Here is a 26,501-nt window from a genome sequence, read left to right on the forward strand (position 1 = left end):
CAGAGCAGACAGTCACTTTGTGGACTTTGAAGATAAAAATGTCCGTTCTCTGCCAGTAAACCGTTTACAGTCCGACTGATCTCGTGCAGCGCTCAGCTCAGCGTGTAAACATCTTTGCAGATGATTATGTAGTGTCATGTAATGTTTGGGAGTTTTACTTGAGTTCTTATTTAAAGTATCTGGGCGAAAGTCAACCTGCGACTCAGACTTTTACCCTTTGTGAATGCTGTAAGGGCAGATTCTGAATGCATGAATTGTAGTCTTCTAGTCATTGTAGATGTGTGACTCACCAAAAGCCCGACATTATTACAATATTATCACGATACGTATGTCACGATATGAAATTATTGCGATATTCTGCTATATATCGCAATCTTTATTTCCAACTTCAAATTATGTCCCCAAAGGAAAACTTTGTCAACATCTGTTTTTTTCTTTTAAAAATATACATTGTTTGTGAAGTGTTTGTTCATCTCAGCATCTAGGACACTGAAAAACCAATTGATTTTATTATTCTAGCACCAGAAAATGTATGTAATAAAAGATTGACACTTGGTGTCCGTGTATCGAGACAGTGTTACCACAGAAAATATCGCGATACTATGCTGAATATATGCTTTAAGTTAATTTTATTTGTTATAGGGACAAGTATGTAGCATAGACCTATGCCACATAGGTCTAGGAAACACATACATTCATAGGAAATGTGTGTTTAGATGGAGAAAAACAAAATATATATGAAGACAAAGCTTTCCTTTTGGGGACATAATTTGAGGCAATAAAGTGCAATATATCAAAGAAAGTCCAAAAAATAACGTAAAATACTATGCAAAAGCAAAACTTAAACTCAACTGAACTTCACACAGACGTGAGCGTCGCTAGGAGTGATACAAGAAGCGCTTCGGGTAAAGTCAAGCCGCCCCTTAACTCGATGAATTACAACCATTTGGACTCAATTAGATTCCCCCCCCCCCGTTGCTCTGTCCTGGTAACAGTATCCACGGCAGCCCCCTGGCTGAGAGCTAATTGGCTGCGACTCTCATCAGAAGCCCCCGTATTGGCTGATGTGATTAAACGCGGCTCCTCGTCCTCCATGTGTGTCTCTGCGTTTCAGAGCCATACCACAGAGGTGACGCAAGAAACCCGATACACACATTTACATTGTTGGTTTGGGGGATTTAACCTGAGGTATGTATGGCAGAGGACTTCCTGGTTTACATGGTTCCAACTGTATGACGGTTGGTTCCCAAAGCTTGGCCTTTAAGGGCGTTTTCATCTCTAGAGTTTCTTTTTGATTCTTTTTTTCACACCTGGAAAAATCCAAGCACACCAAAATAATAATAATAATTATAATAATAATTTATGCCATTTACCCCAGTGGGGAAATTACATTCTACACTCTTTTGTTAGTAATCAGTACACACTGGCCTGAAATACACACACACACAAACACACATGGACTTGTTCATGCACAAATGGAGAGATGTCAGACTAAGTGGGCTGCCAGTGCTGGACCAGCACCCTGAGCAGTTGGAGGTGGGGGTAGGGTGCCTTGCTCAAGAACACCTGGCAGGGCCCAGGTGGTGAAGTGGCATCTCTCCAGCTTCGATCCGTACGGGGACTTGAACCCGCGACCCTCTGGTTCCCAACCCAACTCCCTACAGACTGAGCTACAAAATGCGTCATTAACAAATCACGGAAGAATGTGCATGTCTCTGATTGGTCGGATATGTCTGGGGGCGGGAGCAAGAAAGTAAATACAGGACGAAGGGCCTGTGTCCTGGACTAGTGCATATTTCTGGCATCGCCATGGTCAAATGAGCTCATTTTATATCAATAATCAGACACTGTTTTGCAAGCGACGTTATGACTTCTGCTCTGAGACTTAAGGCAACTGCCTTACTGATGGCAGGAAATGTCTGAGAGACAAATGTGTGTGGGGGGGGGGGGGGGGGGGGGACATGCAACAGTTACTAAGTTACTGTGTCACCAGGACAAATTCCCACACATTTGTTGTACTTGGCGATTTAAAGCCATCCTGAACAGTTCCTTTTTAATTAATATCGCTGCATCTGCAGGAGCCGGGTTGTTCGGGAGAGGAGAAGGTTTATTCTCTCAGCGATGCCCACTTATTTTTGAAATGAGGCCGAGGCAGATTTGACAGGTTTCCCCGGGACGTGAAACCTCCTCAACGTCTTATAAATCCTAGAAAGGTTTGATTCTAGTCAGGAAAATAAACTGTACAGTATGTTAATATTCTGGTGATACATCAAATTTCCTGACAGGAGGATGTTACAGATAAGAATCAGAAGTGTCAATGATGTTATATATATATATATATATATATATATATATATATATATATAGTTGTTTCTTGCCAAAGATAGTCAAACAGACACACACAGACTTACAGATATATACGTACACAGTTTCTATTTTTGTCGGACGCTGGAGAGCTCCACAGCCGTTCAACACTTGGCAGATAGTGCGGGACAGGAAGTCAAGCACAGAAACAAAATAAAACATCTGGTTGATTTTCAAAATAAAATAGAGCGTGCTCCCGGCGGATCATATTTCCCACTACACCTTGGAAACAGCACAGAGCTGTTTGCCCTTTGAAGCAGGGGGCTTCCATCCAGAGGAGTAGCTGTTGTTGTTGTTGTGGTTCTATTCTACGTGAATTCACGAGATCTCGTAGGTCCTCGTGACTTCAGCTGTCAGTCACGGCCGCAGCCGTTCCGCAACCAATCAAGACCAGGTGGGTGTTGATGGACGACGGACCGGTCCGCAGCCGTTACGCATCCGGTAGAAATTGGGGGTAAAATCCTGTTGTGAAGACGGTTGTGAAGTTTAATGCTGGTAGTCCCCAGAGAAGAAGAAACGTAAGCAACTCAAATTTGTTAATGTTAAAACGTCAAATTGGTCGTTGTTACTGTGACTTCCATCATGATGTCTAAAAACTGACGTTGTTGTTCAGTAGCTAGCTCAGAGATGATTGGCTAATGGAATTACTGATTTAACAAGAGGGGAGCGGGTGTAGGGTCACACTGTTGCAAGGCACTGTGTCCGTGTCACATTCTCATTAGGGGCTTAGCCCCCCCCTAAAGGTCTGATCCTAGAATCGGTCCTGCGCAGGTCCAACAAAGTCTGATGATTATAGATGTGAAAATCACAGATCTTGCAACAAAATATATCATCTGAGCCAAAAACAACATGAGCACAACACTCCAGACAAATCCGCTGCTGTCTGTGAGGAAGATGATACCGATAACAGATGGGTGATAAAATGTGCCACAAAATGGCGCAGGGCAATTTGCATAAAACCACACATGGCATGATTTCTCATTTCTCTGTCTCACTCCAAAACTTAAGTAGATTCTGCTCACATTTTCAACATATTTCTAGGAAGTAAGATCTAAATCAAACCACATGTGGTCTAAATCTGGCCTCACAGGAAGTGGCCGAGACACCGCTGACAGGAAATGACATCAGGAGAGTTTTTGGCGAATGTGAGGCACAGTTAGCTGGATGCTGTTTCTCTTCAGGTGACAGTAATCAGGACTGGTCAGCTACAGCATCTTCCACACATGCACACGTTCTGCTTCTAATTCAGTGTTTTCAGTGGGTGTGGTGCAGTGTGTGTGTGTGTGTGTGTGTGTGGTGTGTGTTGTGTGGTGTGTGTGTATGTACAGTATGTGTATGTTGGTCTGTGTGTGTGTGTGGTGTGTGTGTGTGTGTGTGTGTTGTACAGTATGTGTATGTGTGGTTGTAGGTGTGTGTGTGTGTGTGTGTGTGTTGTAGTAAGTGTGTGTGTGTGGGGTCTGTAGGTGTGTGTGAGTGGTGTGTGATTGTGTTGCTTATATATACATACATACATATATCAGTAATATCTTATCACTACATCATTTATTTTGTATATAATTATATTTACCTACTTATATACTATTATTAATAATATATACATAATATACACAACTACATATATATACATACATAACATAAATACATACATACATACATAATACATACATACATATATATACATACATATACATATATAATATACATACATATATATCAATATATAATATATAATGACATAATATACATATATAATACATACATAAACATACATACATTATATACATATATACTATATCTAATATACTACATACATACATACATACATATATACATACTAATACATATATAACATATACATACATATATACATATATATACATATATACATATATATAATATATATACATACATACATACATACATTATAACATATATATAATATATACATATATACAATACTAATACATATATATACATATATACATATATATACATATATACTATATATACATATATATATACATATATATATACATATAATTATACTATATACATATATACATACATAATATACATAATACAATTTACATATATATACATACATATATAATACATATATATACACTATATATATATATACTACATATATATATAACTATATATACATATATCATATATAATATATACAATATACATATTATATATAATATATATATATATATACATACGTGTGTGTGTGTGTGTGTACATATGAGCAGACAGATATACCAGATATCTACGGTGGGAACTAATTTGTGACATGGCATATAACTGAAGGCTTTCTGAAAAGGTAAACAATATTTTACAAATTTCTGCATCATCTGGATTTTTTTAATTTTGTGACATGCATTTAAGGGAAAAAAACACTTTCATCGTTGTTATCTGTCTGTAAAACCAGAGCCAACAGTTGCTCCAGTCTATTTGGAGATAATTAGCATGTCAGTAGGGATGTCATGAACGCACAATTCAACATGATTCCAGGTTTAAAGCTTGATTTCTCACTTTTAAACAGAATGCTTGATAGACAGTTAATTAGCTAATGTTAGCTTGTTTGGTAGCTTGATATATAGTAGCTGATGTTAGCATGCTAATTCCACCCAACGTGCTTTGACTAGTTACAAAAAACGAGCCAAACAAAGTTGTCAGTCATGTGGCGAGAGCACGGTGGTTTCCTACGCTGTGACAAAAAGTGTGTGAGTGAAACATTAAGTTGTTAAACTTTACTAATTTATTGGCCCGAGGGCTGGCTAGCTAGTTAGCTAGTTAGCTTACCTGCTAGGAGGCTCAGTTCTTAGCTTAGCATCCTCTGTATGAGAGAAAAGAATCACTTCATCTGAAGTTAAAAATGAATAAACAGCTTTTCCAGCTTATTGGAGTTTCACAACAATACATACTGTATAAGTGAATTAATAGCTTTTTTATTTGTGTCCCATTTAATAATTGATGTTAAGTGATGTTATGTTTATGTAATGTAATGTTAAGTTATGTTATGCCCAGTAAAGGAATTTTCCTGGTAAATATATTGTGTGTGTGTGTGTGTAGATTAAAAATGATACACTAATTTTTGTAAGTAGGAATGAAATGTTCTTGATTTGATTTGAAAGACCCCTGCTGGGAAGAAAGAGACAGAAGGGCAGAGATGTTGACACTTGAATGCCCAGACAGAGACGAGAGTGTGTGTGTGGGGGGGGGGGGGGGGATGTCAAAAGAAAAATATTAATGGTGGACGGACAGAAAAAGAACAGCGTGTGATAGAAAAATGAGAGAATGTCAATGTCAGTGTGTTTGGGGGTACAGAACTCTGGGAGAGACAGAGTGTGAGAGTGTGTGTGTGTACGTACACAGTCTTTAGCTGCTGTGATTGTAACCAGCTGTGCTGTCGACTGGTGGCCTCACTCGTCTGCTTTGCAGCAGATTCCAATGAACGCACGCACGCCGCACGCTCGCGCGCGCGCGCACACACACACACACACACACACCACACACCACACACACACACACACACCACACACACACACCACACACACCACACACACACACCACACACACACACACACCATCTGGTAGCCTCCAGGCTAAATTCCCCAAATTCAACTATGGATGTTAATGCTAAAGAAAAGCATTGCTAATGTTAGCTTGTTTCACAGTTCAAAATAGGCCGAGTCAACCAATCTATAACATCTAGAGTGTAAGACTGACCATCTTTTTCCGTAGTTTTAGTTTCTTTTTAAGGCTTGTGTTGCTTTTTTTGGACATTTTTGTCACGTTTTAAATGTTTCTGATGGTTAATCCGACATTGTTTCATGCGTTTCAATGTTTTTTGCTGCTTTTTTCGGACAAAGTTTTCACATACTTTTGTCTCTTTTCTCAATACATGCATCCTCCCTTCCAATCCAAAATAATATATCCAAAAAGACATCTATTAAAATAAATCAGCTTGGAAGACATAGTGACGTCTGAAGTCAAAGAAGTGTCATCTAAAGTAGATTTGACCCATCCACCGCCCCAAACCTGCCTCCAAACAAGGAATTTGGCGCTTTAATACGTTGACACATTACTTCTTATTTACTCCCGTCATGATTTGCCACTATAAATGTAAAGATTAGTTGTATTTGCTGATTGAAAAAATTACCTATAAGGCCGTTTTTCGGGAAAGGACAGTCTCAGTTTTCCACAAAACAAACATTTTAGCTGAAAGGTCCTGTCTGATATTTCATCTCCATACTTTCAGTTGCTGTAAGGTTCCCAGTGTGAGTCAACTAAATGCCCTTAATCATACAGAAAATGTAATATATAAAATAGTTATGCAACCAGACACAACACCCTGTAAACCAAGGGTTGCCCAAATGTTTTTCTAAAGAGTGATTTGATAATGAGAAGATGCCCGGGGGCCAATGGTCCCTTCTGACATTTTCAGAAGTCAGATAACCAAACATACTGTATGGATGTTCATGTAAAACATAACTTATAATGCGTAATGCAAGGTTGTTAACATTCAAGCTTACAGAGGCCTCTTGCTCTTCTCTTTCCCAGGCTGCGGGCCGTGATTGGCCCCAGGGCCAGACGTTGGACGTGCCTGCTGTACAACAACAACAGACTCAAAACCATGGTTGCAGTAGATCACTAAACCATCTCATACATTTAGGTCCAAGCCAATAATAATAGTAATAGTAACCAGCAACATTTTGAGCAGCTAAACACAACTCTTGTCTCTTAAAGACACAAACATAAATCTGAAGGAGATACGAGTGGATTGGTTTGGTGGCTGTTGGTAAAACTCATTAATTCTTCTTATTTAACTCTCTCAGAAGTTGGCAGGGGAGCTTTCAGGAATCCCAGGGGCCCCTGAAGAGGTTATGACACCAGGGCCTCTCGCTCTGATGCATTTGATGTCGCGCATTAGCCCGTCACGTCACCTTTCTCTGCTCATTCCAACCTTAATTTTTTAAAAGTCAAAAGTAATCATTTTTTGGAATCTTTTTTTGAAGGTTCTACTGACTAAGTGAATGACATTTCTGACATGACGTTATGCCCCAGTCGAAACACATGAACCCTGACCCAACAAAACAGACGAGCCCAAATTACCTTTTCTAAAGCCTTTATGTAAAAAAAGTTGACTTTTAAAATGTTGCACTTCTGCCCAGTTCATGTACTTTTATTTAAAAACTTTAAGTAAAGTGAAACTAACCCTAACTTTAAGTAAAAAAATATTTTTTATTTGACTGAAACAGTCAATTTTTTATTAATCGCAATATTTTTGGGGCCTTTTTTTGGGGGGCCATATTGCAAAAAAACCCTTTTCCCTGTCAAAATCTCCCACGTCCCGAGGGCCCCGACTTCTGCAAAAAAATACATAAGGTAGTCACTGAAGCCTCGGTTTTTTGGAAGGTCCAGCGTCCCCTCTGGAGATCGGACGGATATCTGGGGAAGGGGAGGCCCGGGCTGACGATGGGGTCCATTTTTTTTTCAGTTGCTCCCAAAACGGGGCATCCAAGGGCCCAAAAGATTTTATCATGGATTGGGGCAAAACTATTGATGTTAAAATTTGTTTTGGGGGGTCTCAATGTCTCTCCTGAAAAACAAATGACCATTTAAAACAGCAAAAACAGTAGTTTGTAGTATAACAGTCAGATTTTAATTTGCAGCTGCAAAAATTTTGTTTTAATTTGCTTCATTATGTTGCTCAAACTGCCCATTTTTTTTCAATTATCAAAACCCCCGTCTTTCCCAATGAACTTCGTAAATTAAATTGTTTTTTTTTTTTTTTTTAGAGGACAAATTTGGGGCCCTTACAAAGGAAAAATACATTAAAATTTACATTTTTTAAATTTAAAAAGCCCTTTTTTTTGGACTTGTTTTGTCTGTAAAACCCCTTTTGGTTTAAAACCTCTGCCCTTTAAAATGAAATAAAGCCACGGGACTTTTGCTATTAGCCTTTTTTATGGAACAAGTTCTTTTTCAAAAAGGAAAAAAATTTATTTTAAAGGTTTTTTTTGGGTTTTATTTGTCCCTTTTCCTAAAACTTTGACCCCCCCTTCGAAATAGAATTAAATCTGTTTGCTGTATCAGAGGCTTTGTTGCCCTCTCTTTGGGTTTAAAAAACTCTTCCCTTCGGTTTACCTCTGCCCACTTCACCAAAACCTCTGCTGTAAATTTTCCCCCCTCTGGGAGCGTCTTTTCCCAAAGAGGGAAAAAAAAGGGCCCCGTCAAGTGGAGATCGGGCAACCCAAGATGAATTTTTGGTAATTTTTCGACCATACGGGAGCATTTAGATGTGATTAAGGTAATGAGATGGCATTTGTCAAAGGTTAGCGTGGCTAATGCGTGCAGAAAACACAAGGCGGCCTTTGTGGCCCGGGTTTGTTTTGCTGCAGAAAGTGCTGGGTCCGGTTTGTTTATTAACCACACAGAGACAGCGATGGTCGAGAGCTATGTGTCCTACATGTTCCTTTGTTTTCTAACCGTGCAGTAGACGTATAGACTTCTTTACTGTGACCGGGGTCAACAGAAACAGAGCAGCTTTTGTTTGATAATTAGCTGGACCGTAATTAGCTGGACGATTACTGCTGGTAAACCTTTTATGACATAATTATGATGACCCTGCTAAAGTACCTAAACCTAAGTCTTATTTGTGCCTAGACTTAACCAACCATAAACCTACAGTATATTGTGTAATTTTTTGGGTTGATTCTTAGCAGAAATCCTTTGTTCTTTCACAATTAAGTGCTCATTCATGTGTAATTACTTCAAAAAACTAATCAAAGTATTCTCATACGCGTAGAATCTGCCATTCATTCAGACTACATATGATGCGAGCGAGTCGCTCGAATGGTGGCAGCCATGTTGGGTCTCCATCTTTAAAATACATTAGCCAAAGAGGGACATCGCTCCGACTTTTGCGCTTTTACACTCAGACAGCGTGACGAATGCTGGGGGAGATTACTCGCGACTGTTGGCAGATTTGAAAGCCGGGTGAAGATGGGAGATCACGCCTGTTCTCAAAGATGTGTAACAGAGTCGCCAAAAAAGCGAAAAAGAGAATTAAATCGACAACACGACAGGCAAAGCAACAAGACCAAAGTTCATACTGGCGTGGCTAGATAGCTGCGTGTAAACGACGGAGATACCGAGAGCTAATTTTGGGTTTGGCCACCATAGGAGTTAAAATGGGAGGGGCTACAAAGTAATTTTCAGTTGGTTGTCATGTACAATTGCACCACTAGATGGGAGAAAATCTTACATAATGTAGCTTTAAAAAAAAAAAAAAGGGTAAATCCAGACATCTGTCCAATCAGCGTTTTCTGTTGCACGACTAAAACTACTTTTGAACGTACACTTGATCCCCCAAAACAAGTTCCTTTGGTTTGGATTGGTTCAAAGAAATGCCAATAAACCAGAGCACGTTGTTCTCCCATCCCATAATGTTTTGTGGACTCCTCAGCAGCGCTGTGGAGGAAGGTCTGACACTGCGAGACTACTCCAAAGCTAACTGTCCTCTCTCAGAGCCTTGGACGAGCCGAGCCAGGACCCATTATCTCCCACCAGAGTCCCAGCGAGACCCCCACCCGCCGGGTCCATCCGGGTTTGACAACCTGGAACCAAAAACCACTCCACTTGTTTGGGTTTTTAATCGCCTGTGCATTTCATCAATGCAATGCACTTATGCAACAATTATTTTGTATGGGTATATTTGTCTCTGTATTTATTGTATATTTCATATTAATTGTGCACTGTGTTGGAAAGCAATGACCTAAAGTTTGTTACATATGTACCTGCACATTGTGTCAATGACAAACTGAATTGAACTGAATACACGTTTAATATGATAGTTTCTTTGTTTGTGTATGCACCAGTTGCCAAGGTAAACTCCACATAAGTTTAACTTATTGTGGCAATAAATCCTTTTCTGATTCCTCCGAAAAAAAACATTGTGGACGCATTTCATTCATTCGATTTGTGTTCTCTCATTAAAATTGATTTACTTCGTGAGAACAAACTGAAGTTTTTACATTTGCAGTCATAGTACAGTTATGTGTAATGTTGAACACATCTGTCTATCTACTTTTTGTTCCTCTACACACCTGGAAACACTTCAGAATTCAACCACCTGCATAAATATCTGTTAATTTTCTATCATTAAAGGCAATTCTTTTCAGGAAATAAGCCTTTCTGGGAAGAAAAAAAGGTGACGCCTACACATATTCCAAGCAAAACAATTACCTATTAGATGTATAATTATATAATGGCTTGTGGATAACACGTATAATGAGCATCAACTAAAGGTGAGAGGTATTTTAGAATAAAACAGCATAAACTGGAACACTGCAGAGCTGGCAATGACTTCAATTCTGAACCCTACTTTTAGCTCCGTCTGAGAGGAACATTATTCCCCATGTGACAAAGAATAGCAGCATATAAAAAGGACTACTGGCAAAGTTTATGGTACAACCACAAGAGCTGGAAAATAAAGACCTGATGCAACAGAATGAAACTGACCTGTTTTATGTGGATAGAGAAACAATTGGTGGTTTCAAAACTCAGATCATGTAATTTTTAGCTGCGCAAAATGTACGTTTGGTAGTCATTACGGTTAGGATTTTACAGCACTTTCAAAATAAGAGGAGAATAATCATGGGCATGTCAAACGCCATGGTGGGCCAAATGAACGGGCGCACGGGCCAAACTTGGGCGGCCTTAGCCTAAAGGATAATGAAAAATTGGTTTTGTTTTGTGTAAAAACTACTATAAAATCTCAGTTTAATTTAAATGGAGTCTTTTTTATATAGGGCTTTTCTTGTCTTAAAGGTCCCCTGACATGGTGCTTTTTGGATGCTTTTATTTAGACCTTACTGGTCCCCTAATACTGTATCTGATGTCTCTTTTATATAGACCTTAGTGGTCCCTAATACTGTATCTGAAGTCTCTTTATATAGACCTTAGTGGTCCCCTAATACTGTATCTGAAGTCTCTTTTATTAACCTATATGTGCTAAAGTGTACTAAAGTGAACTTTTATATGCCAGTGGACCTAATACTACTGAAGTTCCTTTTATATAGTACAGGATCCATAAACTCACTGAAGTCTCATGTGGACCTAGGGCTCCCAAGTACTGTATCTGAGTCTCTTAATAGACCTCCCAATTTACTCTGAATGGCCATAACCTTATGCCCAAAACGTAATCAAAGTCCTTATTATTAGACTGGGTTTAATCCTGTTCTGACTCTTTATAAAACTGGGCCCTAAGTCGATCTGAAGTCTCCCTTCTCATAAATTTTCCCATTATATGTATTGAGTCTCTTTATTAGAATTGTGTATTGTTCATGTCAGATTGCATTTTCAGTAAGATTGTGTGTCAACTTTGCCTTATAAGACAGGGTCCCCAAACGTATCAAGCCTTTCATATAGACCTAGGGCCCTAATACGTACGAAGTCTCTTTTATTACACATATTAATGGTAAAAGTGTGAATAAAGTGAAATTTTCATGCCATGGGACCTTTAATGACTACTCAATATCCTTTTACATAGTACAGGAACCATTCACCACTCACACACATTCATACACTGTGGCCGAGGCTGCCGTACAAGGTACCACCTGCTCATCAGATACACACTCACACACATTTACACTCCGATGGCGCACACATCTCATGCCATAGGCGTAATTCAAAAACCTATATCTATACAAAAGATACGGTTATGCCCGGTTCGTACTAATCAGATAAACTGGACATTGAAGTCGGATGCTAAAGCTTCCTTCCCTCACTGCAAATATCCCATTATATTTAAAAATTTGGGTTGTTATCTGCAGAATTTTGTATTTTCCATGTCAGGAATTAAGACATTTTCAGTACAGATTTGTGTTCAACATTTCCTGGGGAAGGACCCCCCAGACCCCACGCTTCATATGTGTCCCCCCAAAGGCCCATTCTCAGCCAGGAAAAACTCTGCTTCACTTCCCCTTTACTCCACATTAACGTGGTTTTCTGCCTGAGCCGTGACCTTCTCCTATCTGCCTGTGTCTAGACGGTTATCTACGCTCTTACGTAAAGATTGAGCAACTTCATGGGAGATTACTGCTTTGAAAAGAACGCAGTGTTCCCTAACAGCTGATCCTGCAGATAGACGTGAGTCCGTCTGTCAGGCGCTCTCTGGATTCTGACATTCTCCCTCACATGCCTCAGGCCTGATCTTTTCTCATCCTTCTTAAAACATCTTCTGTGTGTGTTTTTCCTTAGTCAATGCCACCCAAAGGGTGCCATCACTCAATTCGCCATCCCACGGAGTCTCATCCGTGCCTCAAATACGTATTCATTGAGGGATATCATCTAGTCCTACACAACAGATCTTAGTCTTTACAAATAAAATACTAAATGATTAGCATAATATGGTGGCTAGTGCCTGCAAGATCTTGTAAAAGACAAGTCCAAACTGCTACTCTCATATCGGGTTCACAGAGCGCTTCACACGCCCAACCAGACCTAGTGGAAAATATCAAACATCTGGCCAATAGATCAAAAGCCAGCAGCTTTGAAGACTGTACAATGTTCAGAGTCATCCGCGACAGGTGAGCGTGTTCAGATTCAGTCGAACATTTCGGAAGCTGTGTGCGGCTGAGCGTGCAGGAAACTCACGTAGATGTGTCTCTGCTGGTAGCGCAGGAAGAGGTTGTGCATGATTGCGCCGTCGTGGAGGTCCTCGAGCGCCACCATGTCCTCCACCCCCCTGTTGCTGCTGTGGTGCATGGGCTGCACCTTCTGTCTGCTCAGGGCATTCTGCTTGTAGGTGTACACCTGGGTCGGAAAATAGACACATATGAAGATTAGATTAGATTAGATTAGATTAGATTAATTCAACTTTATTGTCATTACACAGGTAAAAGGCAACGAAATGCAGTTTAGGTCTAACCAGAAGTGCAATAGCAGCAGGTGCAGGATATACACTGGTTCCATAAGTGCAGGACATGGATATGTACTGAATAAATATAGAAATGAATACTATTATAAACAGAATTTTACAGATAGATTTGTCCTATGAATATAATATATAGATAACAAGTATAGTGAACAAGATTTACAGCTGGATATGTACTGAATATAATATAGAGGTGGGTATTAAAATAGAATTTTTACAGATATGTACAATGAACATAAAATACTGATGTGTTACTTAACAGAGTTTACAGGTTAATATGTACTATGAATACACATACAGATGGTTATTACTATAAACAGAATTTTTACACATCGATATATGAAGTGGTATATGTATAGGCGTGGTATATATATGATATATGAAGAGAATCATTTAGAAAAAAATAACTCAAATGGCTTAAAAGTTGTGATAGGATATCCTGAAAGACAAAGCATCAAGTGGTTCTGTATGGCTGAGTTTGTGTTTGTGTGAAACAGTGTGTTTGTGTGTCAGACATTACAGAAGTCTCTCGTTAGCATCTTATATGCTACTTGTTGCAAAGTGACGCATGCGAGACTCAAATCTGCACTCGCCTCCCATCAGGCAGTGACAGGTAGGAATAAACTACCCTTATTGCTGAACCTTCATTTTTTGTAAAAGAATCCCAGTTACCCCAAGTTTAAAGAGTACGTTTCTATGGACATGCCAAAAATTAAGAAGTGACTGAAGCCAGCCAAAAGCTTCCAGCATGTTACTCTCCAAAATCACAAACTGCGTTTTTACATTTCTGCGTGTTCATATTACGTAAATGTATAGCATGTTAGCCAGTGAGTATTTTTTTGTGTCCTTTGAACAAAGCCAGGCTAAAAGAAATGCTGGACTTCATTGAAGAACAGAGTTGAAGTGCAGTAGGAAGAGATGAACAGCTGAGCCTTCAATCTCCAGCAGCTGAAGGAGAAGTGAAGGTGTGTTTACTGTCACGTACTTTCCCCTCCGGGACATTCAGGACTTACTGTTGACTGTAAACGATTTACGTTGGACTAGTCTAACGAGTCAGTTCCCTCCCTCTAACTGTCTACTTCTCAGAGAATGTAAACACTAGAGCTGTCAATGTTTTTAATATTCAAACAGTATTTGAATATTTAGTGCTCAATTGCAGCTTGTTAAATAATATGTACTACACTACTCAGACTTTATGGATTGTCAATGTTGCTACAAGCATGTGGTTGTTGTTACACGTTCTGTCCACTAGATGGACTTCTTACGTTAGCCTGGTCTTGAAAGGACCTGCACGCAACTTTACTTGCATTCATTTTCCACCACGAGCACACAGTGACAAACACAAATCAACAGAGGACTCTGGGATGTATCATTATCTAACAAGTGTAGTGAAGCGGTTTTGTTGTAAAGGCTAACGGTGCTCGGTTAACACAATGACAGTGACAACAATTTGTTTCAAAACTAGGTAAGTAACAAACGATGCTAACTGCACCAATAACCAAGCCAAATGGAGCTGATATTTTAGTGATCTATAAGCAACCTGTTGTTGATTGTCACGTAACTGAGAATAAAGCTATTAGAAGGTAATATATGAAGTGGAAGCTAAATGGCAGCTGTAGGGCAGCTAACATATCAACTTTAGCTTTCTTCATGAAGCTCCCAGCTACGCTAACATTACCATACCTCATGACGCAGAACTAGCCAACTCATGTTAACACAAGCGCTTTGGCTCAATAGATGTCGATTTTCAAGTCATGTTAAAACTATTTCCCGTCCTCCTTACGATTTCTTTTACGTAACGCTAGCTCCGTGATGCTGTACTACATGGTACGTAATGTTATGTTAGACCTCACATTGCCTTGCGTTTCTCACTCCTGATAAGTTAGGTTCATAAAACGTGACATAAGAGACACATGCGAGTAGGCAAAAAGAATATTATTAGCTCTTTGCCAAAATATATTTAAAAGAAAGCCACATTCGAAAAGTAATTTCAGCATTTGAATAGTATTAATTTGTTTACTATTCAAATTATTTTTGAATTTTGGTATTCGTTCCAACAGCCCTAGTAAACATGCTGGTCTTTTCAACCGTGTCTCGTGTCTTGAAGCAGTTAAAGGTCCGTTCCAGGTCGTAGTAAAAGCAGCTTCAATTATGGAAGTGTGTTTGTTTTAACACTAATGTGATGACGACCAGTCGGTTTACTTTAGCTGCAGCTTATTTTCAGGAGTAATAAATCCTTCATGCAAGTTGATGACGCGCCGTTGAAAAGACTGGATCATTTCTCATTCGTCTGAAAGACGTTTCTGTGACGTTCTGAAGCGTCAATGAAACTGGAATGTGAAAAACGAGGCCTTGTGTGTGTGTGTGTGTGTGTTTGTCAGATGTGACTGACTCTTAGTACAGAACCGGCTTTCTTCAGGAAGAGTTGCCCTGAGACGTTCGGTCACAGCGGGTCAACGACCAGCTTCACACAACCCCAGACTTCATATTGTGTGTGTGTGTGTGTGTGTGTGTGTGTGTGTGGTGTGTGTGTTTGTGTGTGTGTGTCTATGTGTGTTTATACATTCCTAATGGTCTCACAGTTAGTTAGTTAGTTAGTTAGTTTTAGGCTGTTCTCATGAACCATTCATACATGTAGCTAAGAAAAGTAAAGTACTTTCATTCAAAAAAAGTGGATTATCAGTCTAAAAGTTGAACAAGAGACATTTTTTACACCTTAAACTATTTAAATTGAATGATCTGAAAATGGTATGTCACCAATAGTACATAGTTAACATAGTTTAGCTTCTCAGGGTCACATGACAAATGTTTGAAACCACTGAAAGACATCATGGACTCTTCTTAGAAATTTCGAACCTGTGTCTTACTTTGTGGTGTGTCTGTTGGTGGAAAAGGCTGAGACTAGGGTGACCACCTGCTAATAAGCCAAGGGGGGACAAGTGGTATGTTTCTGAGGGACAATGTGGGACACTGCCTGGCGCAGCGGTGCCCCCCCACGGGCAGACTCACTGATACTGGTTTACCCATTTCTAGCACATACCACCTTACATGGTGTATTAATAATGCCCTATGCCCCTGAACATGTGTAACTGCTGATGTAAGCTCATGAATAGGCCAACCAATGTGTATTTTTTTCTAAATAAAGATTAATATTTTGAACATTCATACAATTATAATAATTGACAGATGCACTTCCACTTACGATTTACTTTAGCTATTTAATTTTATTTTTCATTACAATTTATTCACTTTAAATACATTATAATATAAAATTATAGGACTAACAGGAATTGTAGTTGCTCAACAGGAACAGTTTAAACAAAGAGTCTTGCCAGTCTTCCTTGTACCCACCTTCTCTTTGTAACTGGTGGGGGGTGGGGGGGCCTCAGACTGCTCAGACTCGGGCTCTTTCTCCATTTTTGAATTGGAAAGCGCGTTCCTAAAAGTCCCTTCCCAGTGTCTGGTATGCACGTGCCTGCGCTGTCATGACAACGAATCGGAGGGATTTTAACTATTTGGCTGATTTAAAGTCCTATTCTGGACATTCTGGCTGTTAGTGACGTTTAGAAGTCAGAGAGACTAAATCCGTTCAGATCACAGATCATCTCCAGTCTGTTGTTAATTAAAATCAGCAACAGATCACATGTAGAACATTCTGAGATCTACAATTAAAACTAGAGACTGTTCCAGCTGATATGTGGGTCTGATTATATTTTATTAAATCGGAATCGCACCACATTGTTAAAGTCCCTTCCTGTTCTGGAATCGGCTGGAAACTGTCCGACTTTACCGCAGCTTTTAGTGTCACCCCCACCACCACCCCCACCACCCCCACCACCACCCCACCGGCTGCTGCCGCCGGCTCTCGTCTACTTTACAGGCGCAGTTCATGTCCAACGAGCCTAATGTTCGTTTGGCTGCCTCGGGCTCCAAGATAGAGCGAGCAACTTTTTTTTTTTGAGCAAGCGTTGATTATGCGTGACACGTCTCAATTTGCGGGACGCGTGAATTGGGCTTCAAACGCTGTGCGCGCACGCGCTACGCGGGACGGGTGGTCACCCTAGCTGAGACAGCACCGGGTTTTTGGCTGTGCTCCTTTTTTCCACCCGGAAACCAACGTGGTTGAAGTCTAACGGTATAAATCTTCACAGAGGAACTATACAGTATGTGAACAACAGCTTCTGCCAAGGCACCCTGAACATGTGTTCGCACATTGACGATGGTTGCGTCCGAAATTCAATTCAATTTTATTTATAGCGTAAAAATCCTAAGAAAGGTTATCTCAAAACACTTTATAGATAGAGGAGGTCTAGACCACGCTCCACAATTTACAACAACCCAAATATTCCAACAATTCTCCTAAGACCAAGCATTTGGTGCCACAGTAGCGAGGAAAAACTTCCTTTTAAGCAGAAACCACAGACAGACCCAGACCTTTGGTCTTGGTAGGATTCATAATAATTACAGCAGTTGGTATGATGAACAATGGCAATCCAAATAATGGAACTATGACTAGAAATAATAGTTGTAGAGGTTGAGGGCGTTGCAGGGCGTAGCAGGTCATAGTGTGGCGTGTGGGCCATAGCGGGGTGTACAAGGGTGTAGCAGGGCATAGTCTGGCATGCGGGCCGTGGCGGGGTGTAGCAGGGCGTCGCAGGGAGTAGCAGGGTGTTGCCAGGCATCGCGGGGAATAGTAGGGCATAGCAAGGCGTTGCAGGACATGACAGGGCATAGCAGAGCGTAGCAGGATGTAGCAGGACATAGTAGGGCAGAGCAGGGTGTAGCAGGGCATAGTAGGGCAGAGCAGGGTGTAGGAGGGCATAGTAGGGCAGAGCAGGGCGTAGCAGGGCAGAGCAGGGCGTAGCAGGGCATAGTAGGGCAGAGCAGGGTGTAGCAGGGCATAGTAGGGCAGAGCAGGGGGTAGCAGGGCATAGTAGGGCAGAGTAGGATGTAGCAGGGCATAGTAGGGCAGAGCAGGATGTAGCAGGGCATAGTAGGGCAGAGCAGGATGTAGCAGGGCATAGTAGGGCAGAGCAGGATGTAGCAGGGCATAGTAGGGCAGAGCAGGATGTAGCAGGGCATAGTAGGGCAGAGCAGGGCGTAGCAGGGCATAGTAGGGCAGAGCAGGGTGTAGCAGGGCATAGTAGGGCAGAGCAGGATGTAGCAGGGCATAGTAGGGCAGAGCAGGGTGTAGCAGGGCATAGTAGGGCAGAGCAGGGTGTAGCAGGGCATAGAAGGGCAGAGCAGGGCGTAGCAGGGCATAGTAGGGCAGAGCAGGGTGTAGCAGGACCACAGCGGCAGCTGCAACCATAGTTTAGGTTCCACCCAAGGCAATGGCCGTGCGGTTGGCTGATTCAAAATGTTTTCAAACTCTTGTTTTACAAGCTGGACAAACAGGTTCGTTACAGTCCGTGGTCCTGTGGCGTGCTGTTGTTACCTTTGTAATTCCTGGAATTCCCTAGAACGTCACAACGCTTTGAACTGTGGGTAATTCCCTTTGGTGAAGTCTGCATCGATGCAGAATCATGGAAAGGACTCAGTAAGCGTGTCGTCAAACCCCCACTCGCTTTGAAATTCCACATTGGGACAACCCTAAGTCCTTACGAATTTTGCGAGAACGCGCACCAAAGTCCGTGAGTCTCTGAGTCCGGACTTTGGGATTGGGCCAAGGATTCCAGAGAATAAGCTCCGTTCTAACGTGGTATTTGGTAGACTGAAACAGTACAGTATGGAAGATTGTATCTTACTGTCGGTCACATTTCTTAAGATGAACTGTCCCCTCGACTGATACTGGAGTTAAAAGTTGTGACTGTGTGTTACATGTTTTGACTATAGTGTGAAGTCCTTCGAACTGACCTTACGAGGCACAAAGGGTAAAACTCACCCTTAGAACACTAAAGGGAGAAAATCCTAGACGTAATATGTTTGTTGGGCATCTATCTGGGTGATAGGACTGATGTCTGAATCAGTTCGGCCTGGTTTGGACTCATCATTGTAGGTCAAATGCTACAGCCTTGTCCTCTGACACACATGATACGCAGCCGTCTGCTGAAACACACATTCCTTCTTTCATTTCCATGTTTTCCTCCCCTTCTTTCATCTTTCCATCTTTTTTTTCTTCCTTCCTTCATGCCATTCATCTTTTCTTTCCTTTTTTCTTTCCCTCTTTCCTTTCTTCATTCCTTCTCCGTTCTTTTCTTCATTCCTTCTCTATTTCCTTCCTTCCTCCCATCCTCCCTCCCTCCCTCCCTTTTTCTGTTCTTCCTCCTCCTTCCGCCCTTCCTTCCTCACTCCTTTCCTCCCTTCCTTCCGCTTGTCCGTCCATCCTTCCTTACTCCTTTCCTCCCTCCCTTCCTTCCTTTCTCCATTATTTTCTTATTTACTGTGATTATTTTTCTCCTCTTTCCTTTTATTCCTTCATTAAATAATCTGAAAGCAAGCAAACTGAAGAAGTAGATATTTTACTACAATCGTCTTCAAATCTTACTTTTTTTATCTCCACGCACGTTCCTGCTGATTTTTAGTATTTTAATTCAAACTGTGGATGCAGTGATTCGGCTGGTTTGATTTAGGATTTGATTTCGTCTTCCACCGCTGAGAGCTGCCAGATTTCACCTCCATCTGGCTTCATACATTTCAACCGCTTTTTACCATTGTGAATTTGGACCCTTTTTTAAATATTTACCTATGTCAGTTAGCGTTCCAGGACTGCATGTGTGATGTATGAGCCAGAGAGTATGAGCTCTAACTTCCAGGCTTTTCTTCCACTTTCTACACTGTAAGATGAGATAGCAGGATGTTCCCCGCTGTAAATCAGACGGTTAAACTGTTTGACCGCTGAGTAAAACACAGCGAGGCTGTTAGCATCAACAGGTCAGGTACCTGACTTTATGATTCCCCACCTAGCAGTATATCACACCATCTCCGCAGGAAGGAGACTGTCACGGGAAGAAAATCACACCGAAACCTCGGCTCAATGTCAAATGGCTTCTAATCCTTTTTAACACCTAACATATCTGGAAAAACACACACAATCACACAGCTGTCTGTCTAAATAGTCTCGGTCCAGCTGGTTTCTATCATGCATCACTCTCACTGCAACAGACAAGGATACAACAAGTCCTCCAAGCCATGTTGCAATTTTTTTTTTTTTTTTTTTAATCAACACCACCATCTTGTTAGTCTTACAGTGCTCATATTATGAAAATATGCAAATATTTTTCTATGCAGGAAAGTCCCTCTGTAAGTGCTTCAATAGGATAAACCTATTGGAAGATAAGAACTGTGGTCTCAGCTTAGAAAGCTCAACCATCTACATTTAGTTACAAGTTGCATTACATATTATTAAGATTTCTGCCCACATCACATACAACATTTGATTATGAATGACTACAGTGACAGTTAAAACACTTAGTGGATTGCCAGAATAGTTTGGATCGTTTTCAGTTTCTTCAATGAACGGGTTTTCTGCATTGAGTACTCTTACTTTTAATGCTTTAAGTACATTTTCCTGATGATACTTACATACTTTTACTCATAACATAACATTGTCAATGCAGGACTTTTACTTAGTAAAGTAGCCTGATACTTCTTCCACTACTGGTTGGATTGGTCTCTCTCTCTCTCTCTCTCTCTCTCTCTCTCTCTCTCTCTCTCTCTCTCTCTCTCTGTAGGGGCAGTATTCACAGTAATATACAGTCAGGCCTCAGTAGGACTTGCTGTCCTTTTGGCTTTGTCCTAATAGGTTTCTAATTGGTCCAATTGTCTGTGTGGAGCTGAGGAGGATCCACGCCTCGAAAACAAAGCCATGGAGGGGCCCGGACGGTAATCTTAGCGACAGATGCTAACCGGAGTAAATCTCTGTGAAACAAAGGCATGAGGACAGCATCAGTGCAGAGCAGCGGGGGGGGGGGGGGGGGGGGGGGGGAGGGGGGTGCACTCACTGCTGGACCCTCGGATCAACACGCTCTGTTCCTGGATCAGTCAGGATAAAGTTTGTTGTTCTTACTTAAGTGGGTCAGGAAAGTGAATTCCCATTATATGTTCAGGCAATTAGAAGACTCTAGAAGAACTAGAGAAACTTAATATGTACGACTGAGGAAGATATGGACTTCTGAAGGCGGATACCGGCCATATTTTCTGATCCTGAAGAGTTTATAGGTGGATATGTAACCACCAACATGTCAGTGTATCAGCTGGTGGTTGAGCATTTTTGAAAGTCTTTATTGAGCTACATTCCTAAAGGGTCATTTCAGTCATTTTAAACTGGATCCTACTCTCCCATGCATTTGCATCAAAGTGACTTATGTGAACTAAATTCTTTGGTCAAGTATTGACAGAATGCCGTAACTGCCTCAAATCGAGCTGCAATGTAATCCAGTTTCGATTTGGGAAACCAGCTCAATCGTAAGTTAACGGGCAATTGTGCACCTTCAAATTTCTATCCACTAAAAGTTCTGTTTTTGCCACTGAAAGCCTGACAACATTATGGAAAGGATCCCTACAGAGATAGACATAATACTAAGATCCTTTTATTTTTTTTACCATAAACAGCTCTGAATTCCCCATCTACAGACTCACCAGACTCCATTTAAATAAACAGTACTTTCAGCGTGTATAGAGCAGCCAACCAGCATATTTTCTCATGGGTGAATTAAGGTTTTTTTTCTCCACCAATAGTTGGAACAGTGGAAAGACGAACCACGACGGCTTTTGGTAGTTTTACTTTGTTTCCATTGACTTTGAATTAAGTGTATTTTATGATAACGCTGCTGTTTATTTAAATGGAATCTGATGGGTTTGGCAAAAGCAATTTTGGAGCCGTTTCATGTTAAACCAAAAAGGATCTCACCCTTTTAGAAAAAGGTCCATCTCTGTATGGTTTGTGTCCATAATGTTGTCATTATACTGGACTAATTTCAAAGATCATCAGTCATTTAGACATAAAAACATAGGAAAATAGGGGTTTAAGAAAAAAAACAAAGTTACCCTTTAAGATAGATAGATAGATAGATAGATAGATAAGATGGATAGATGGATAGATGGATAGATGGATAGATGGATAGATTGATAGATAGATAGATGGCCTTTATTGTCATTGTACATGGTGACATACAATAGAATTTGGAAAGCTCTTCTGTTCAATGAAAGACAGTTTTAACAATACAAAAAAACTAGAGACCACATACATTCAGGACATAAGATTTAAATAAGTAGGTACTGTATATAAAGAAGAATTGCACATGAGAGGGAGGGCAGTGGTGAGATAAAATGGCAAGTGCATTTCATATTTAAAAGATTTTCCATGTTGCAAGATGTGGTTATTTGCAGTAATTAAGGGTTCTTTACATCAGGCTGATCTGTTATTTAGTTGTTCTTGGTTGTATATTGAAATGTTGTTCTCTTGTACAGAGAGACGCTTTGACTCAGGGCACATTTTTATCCCTAACACTTGTAAAATGCTACATTTTCAGCGAGTGGTTCATGCTTTGAAATGTCGTGTCCTCGGAGGTCGCGGGGTTTCTCTCGTCTTTCTCGGGTTTCACCGTTTTTCGGCCGCGCAGACAGTCCCCCCCCCCCCCCCCCCCCGACCTGAGCCGACGGCGGGACAATGCAGCGGGAGATGAATGGCGATTCAAAGAGCAGCTGCTGCTTTTGATGATGATGATGATGATGATGATGATGATGATGGAGGGGGAGTGGGGGGGGGGGAGGGGGGGTAGGCAAGCTCGAGGCATGTGGAGGGGTTACCTCGTTCAACTCTCTGACAGACCACAGTGAAGGGCAGCGGGGGGGTTGAGACTCAGTTACACGTAACGGAACAAAAGCAGAGTTGGGTCTCAGAGAAACAGATTGATGCCGTGAAAAGTCAGAGTTGTAGAAAAAAAATATTAAAGAGATTTAAGTGCTCAAGCTTCGTAGTTAACTGCTCACACATCTGAAGGAATGTCAAAGTTTTAAGACCGAGGGCGGTCTTCTGAGGCTACAAGCGTACAATAAAGAAGCTTAAATCCTGCCACAATCTGCGGTGCCCAGCTACGTCCTGCTACGTCCTGCTGCGTCCTGCTGCGTCCTGCTACGTCCTGCTGCGTCCTGCTACGTCCTGCTGCGTCCTGCTACGTCCTGCTGCGTCCTGCTACGTCCTGCTGCGTCCTGCTACGTCCTGCTACGTCCTGCTACGTCCTGCTGGGCCTTGTAATGCTGCACAGTGCCCTGCTATGCCATGAACTACTACAAAGAACTACTACAAACTACTATTTTTTGGGACTGTTGTTATGAATGGAAACACTTTAAAATGTCTCAAATCAATTCAGTATGCCAATTTGATCTCAAAACAGCGTCATGTGATGTCATCACCACAGGTTTTTATTCGCTTTCAAGCTGTTGGATGGAAACACACTTTCACCAGATTTATTCACATGAGTTTCTTTTACCGAACTTCAGATAATTTGATTGACACGCGGATGGAAACTTAGCTTATGGCTCATTCAAACTACCAACGTGATAAGCATGAACATTGATACTAATACACATAGCCTACCAGTAATTCTCTCTCACACACACACACACACACACACACAGACAGACACAAATATACTGAAGTGTGCTTCTCTGATTGGTCAGAGCACAGCTTTCCTCACAAAGAGCAACATCTGCTCTGAAGCTGAACAGGTGAAGTCTCCAGTTACACATAACAGACGGCTGGCAGGTACACGCACGCACACGCACACGCACACGCGCACACACACACACACACACACACACACACACACACACACGCAGGTCTATTAAGGCTGCTCCCTCCCCCTGACTCTCCTGTCGTTGCAGTTTGTTGATTGCTGCAGTAAAAAGGATTGTGTGCAGCTAATACTGGTACTTTTAAAGCTCTTAACCAGATTAGGAGCTGCCTTTAATTTCCCAACGCTGAGCAAATAAAAACCTTCCTGTCCCAATATGTCCCTTATGGACAATGAACATCTCCAATGCTAATGGAGTTAATGACAGCAAAGAGAAAGCTTTATTAGTATGGTGCAGAGAAGAGTAAAGCATGAGAACAGAATGAGGATTTAGAGGAGAGGAGAAGAGGAAACAAAACATGTGAAATAAAGACAAGAAGCTAAAATGCAGAGAGGATAAGAGACACAAAGAGACAACGCTGAAGCAGATGAGACAGAGAGAAGAAACAAGAGGAGACAAAAGTAAGGATTAGTGTGAAGTGTTTAACCCTCATGTTGTCCTCGGGTCAAATTTGACACGTTTTCAAAGTTTCTTTAGCAGAAATTTGAGTTTTTTTCAACCAAATAGCCCAAAGTCAACATGGCAGGTTCCACTATAACTCCAACGAGGGATCAGTTTAGCACTATCGTTAACTTTTGGGTGTTTTTGTATTTAATTTCATAGCATTATTCTGACTAAACTTTGACAGTCTGTGATTATCAATCAACATCCTCTGATCCTAAATGATCTCTGTGGAGTGTAAATACAGTGGTAATAAGATGGTGTTAGTGTATACTGGTGATAGTGGGTGAAAAACGCTGAAAAATGCTACAAGAACAATGAAAAAAAAAACTTTGAAAAGAGACGAAAACTGTTTTGTTTTTTGTTTTTTTTCTTAACCCTTGTGTTGTCCTTTGATCGGTTTACAAAAACTTTCTACATCAGAAAAGAGCGTTGAAAAAATGAGAAATGTTGAAAAAAAACTACAAAAAAGCAAGAAAAACAAAAATTGACTAAAACATTATTAAAAAATGTCAAAAAAGTGACCAAAAAATAGGAATAAAATAGACAAAAACGTTGAGAAAAGTGTAGAAAAAGAACAACAAACTGTTGAAACTTAAACCCAGAAAAATACAAAGTTGCAGGTCGACGGGAAGACAACACAAAAGTCATAAAAATAAGTAAAGTACATTAAAGTAAAGTGTCGTCATTTTCTGATCTTACCCAACTGTTGTAGCTGTTGTATTATTCGCCTTTACCCACTTAGTCATTATATCTACATAACTGATGATCATATATCAGAAATCTCATTGTGTAAATATTTTGTGACAGCACCAATAGTCAATACTACAATACGGTTGCGGTATCAAAGTATTTGGTCAAAAACATCGTGATATTTGATTTTCTCCACATCGCCCAGCCCCTACCGTCCCAGCCTCACACGCACCTAGAATCTAAAGCTGTCCCATGAAAAGTAGCGGAGCAAAAAGTAGATTATTTCTCTCTGAAGTGTAGTGGAGCAGAGGCAGGGAGTGGCGTGAAAAGAAAAGACCCAAGTAAAGTACAAGTACCTCTACATTTGTACTCAACTACTTGGGTGGATGTACTCGGTCACTGCTGTGGTGCGGAGGCTCATTAGCTCCAGTGAACGTGGGTCACACAGAGTCTCTGGGTGAGTCGGATCCGGGAGATAAGAATGCTTTAATCTGCCGGTAAATCGGCAGCACAATACGCCGGCTCGGCATGACCCTAAACCCCTCAGCACGACCATTTACTGAGCCCCCCCCCCTCTGCTGCGGACCCTCTGCTGCACACCGGCGACACAGGAAGTCTTTGTTAAAGCTGTCAGCGCAGGAGCCCCCCCCCCCCCCCCCGAAAAAAAAAAAAGTTGTTGGCCGGATTTTTAACCCTTGTGTCGTCTTCACCATCAAAATGAAAATCTACACTTAGTTGATGCTTTTTAACTTTTTTTATTTTGTCCCTTTTTTCAACACTTTTATTCAATTTGTCACTTTTTGTCGTTTTCAACACTACGTGACACTAACTTTATTAACTTTAGTTTTACAGTTATATTTGGAATTTTTGGTCGAGAAACCTTATTTTTTGGAAATTATACCTAATGGTTGAGTTAAAAAAGCAAAAATTAGGAATTATTGAGACTAAAATTAAAGGAATGGATGTTGATGATAATCACAGACTGGAATATGTCAACTTTTACTCAACACTATTTCAAAAACACTTCCATTTGTTTCTCTACAAATGCTATACATTTTAATAAGACGCCCCAAAATTAATGAAAGTAGAGATGTGTACTTGGCAAAGAGCGTTGTGTGGAATCAATCATGTTATTTTGGGGAATTAAAAAAAACATTGAAATAGGAAAACGGTCAATTTGACCCGAGGACAACACGAGGGTTAAAGGCTTCGGTTAAACAGCAGTTAGTAGCATAGACAGTTAAAGAAGAGGACC

The 26,501-nt window shown here is 40.8% G+C and overlaps 1 protein-coding gene across 1 annotated transcript in view; it reads right to left on the reverse strand.

The window, feature by feature from the left end:
• myo10 (myosin X) overlaps positions 1-26,501 on the reverse strand; it is a 153,825-nt gene that overhangs the window by 74,710 nt on the left and 52,614 nt on the right. Inside the window, exon 3 of the mRNA XM_032531883.1 lies at positions 13,036-13,194. Coding sequence (XP_032387774.1) covers positions 13,036-13,194 — 159 coding nt within the window. The remainder of the gene's footprint in view (positions 1-13,035; positions 13,195-26,501) is intronic.

This window comes from Etheostoma spectabile, chromosome 12, assembly GCF_008692095.1.
Source record: "Etheostoma spectabile isolate EspeVRDwgs_2016 chromosome 12, UIUC_Espe_1.0, whole genome shotgun sequence".
NCBI lineage: Eukaryota > Metazoa > Chordata > Actinopteri > Perciformes > Percidae > Etheostoma > Etheostoma spectabile.